Source organism: Halyomorpha halys, unplaced genomic scaffold, assembly GCF_000696795.3.
Source record: "Halyomorpha halys isolate HHAL.00 unplaced genomic scaffold, Hhal_1.1 Scaffold309.1, whole genome shotgun sequence".
In the NCBI taxonomy this organism is placed as follows: domain Eukaryota; kingdom Metazoa; phylum Arthropoda; class Insecta; order Hemiptera; family Pentatomidae; genus Halyomorpha; species Halyomorpha halys.
This window is the reverse complement of record NW_027115271.1, coordinates 861,006-861,782: the sequence shown is the minus strand read 5'-3', so window position 1 is coordinate 861,782 and position 777 is coordinate 861,006. Positions and strand designations below refer to the sequence as shown.

The 777-nt window shown below is 34.9% G+C and overlaps 1 protein-coding gene across 1 annotated transcript in view; it reads left to right on the top strand.

The window, feature by feature from the left end:
* Positions 1–777, top strand: part of LOC106681101 (uncharacterized) — a 9,604-nt gene that overhangs the window by 6,781 nt on the left and 2,046 nt on the right. The window contains exon 3 of the mRNA XM_014421256.3: positions 561–722. Within this exon, the coding sequence (XP_014276742.2) occupies positions 561–722 (162 nt within the window). The remainder of the gene's footprint in view (positions 1–560; positions 723–777) is intronic.

Here is a 777-nt window from a genome sequence, read left to right as displayed (position 1 = left end):
CAATTTCTAATTACTTTAATGAAAACTATGTATAGGTATGCTATATGTATAGTTGGTTGTTAAGGATACCTTGGATTGCCTTTTGGCATTATAAGGTTAGGTGAGGGGTCCAATGAAGGTTGTAAACTTGGTTGGCTTGCGCTAGTGGATTATTGAAACGGGGAGTGGCCGTTCCGCTAGTTATGTACTTATTTCGGATTTTTTAGCACATAAAAATCCTATCCCTACTTATTATTCAATCGAGAATAGAGCCTTTTCTCCCTATACCTCCTTTCTTCATTTATTTTTACTCATCAAATACAGTCCATTTATTCAAACTAGCTATAGCATTAATAAAAATTAATTTGGGTAATATCCCTCAAATTTTATTCAGGGGAATACCTAAATTATAAATGCTCTATAAAAAAATAACTAACAAATAGAAATGTTGCAAGATACAGCCTTGTGATTATTTTGCACGTTTTCCTTATGCGTTTCACCGCAGACACTTGCTCTCCTTGTGCTTGGATTTTGACTTGACTTTTATTTTGATTATTAGCCTGCAGGTTATGAAATTTCAGGTTGATAAGTTGGCTTTCGAAATCTACAATATTCCTTGGTACCAGGTTAGTAAAGCCAATAAAGACATAATACGCCTGATACAGGTGATGGCAAACAGACCTGTGGATATTACAGCTTACAGAGCACCTTCATTGAGGCTTAATAAGGAAGCATTTCTTGCAGTAAGTATATCAAGGTATATGAGGTTTAGTATAGTGTGATGAAATGTGATGCCAT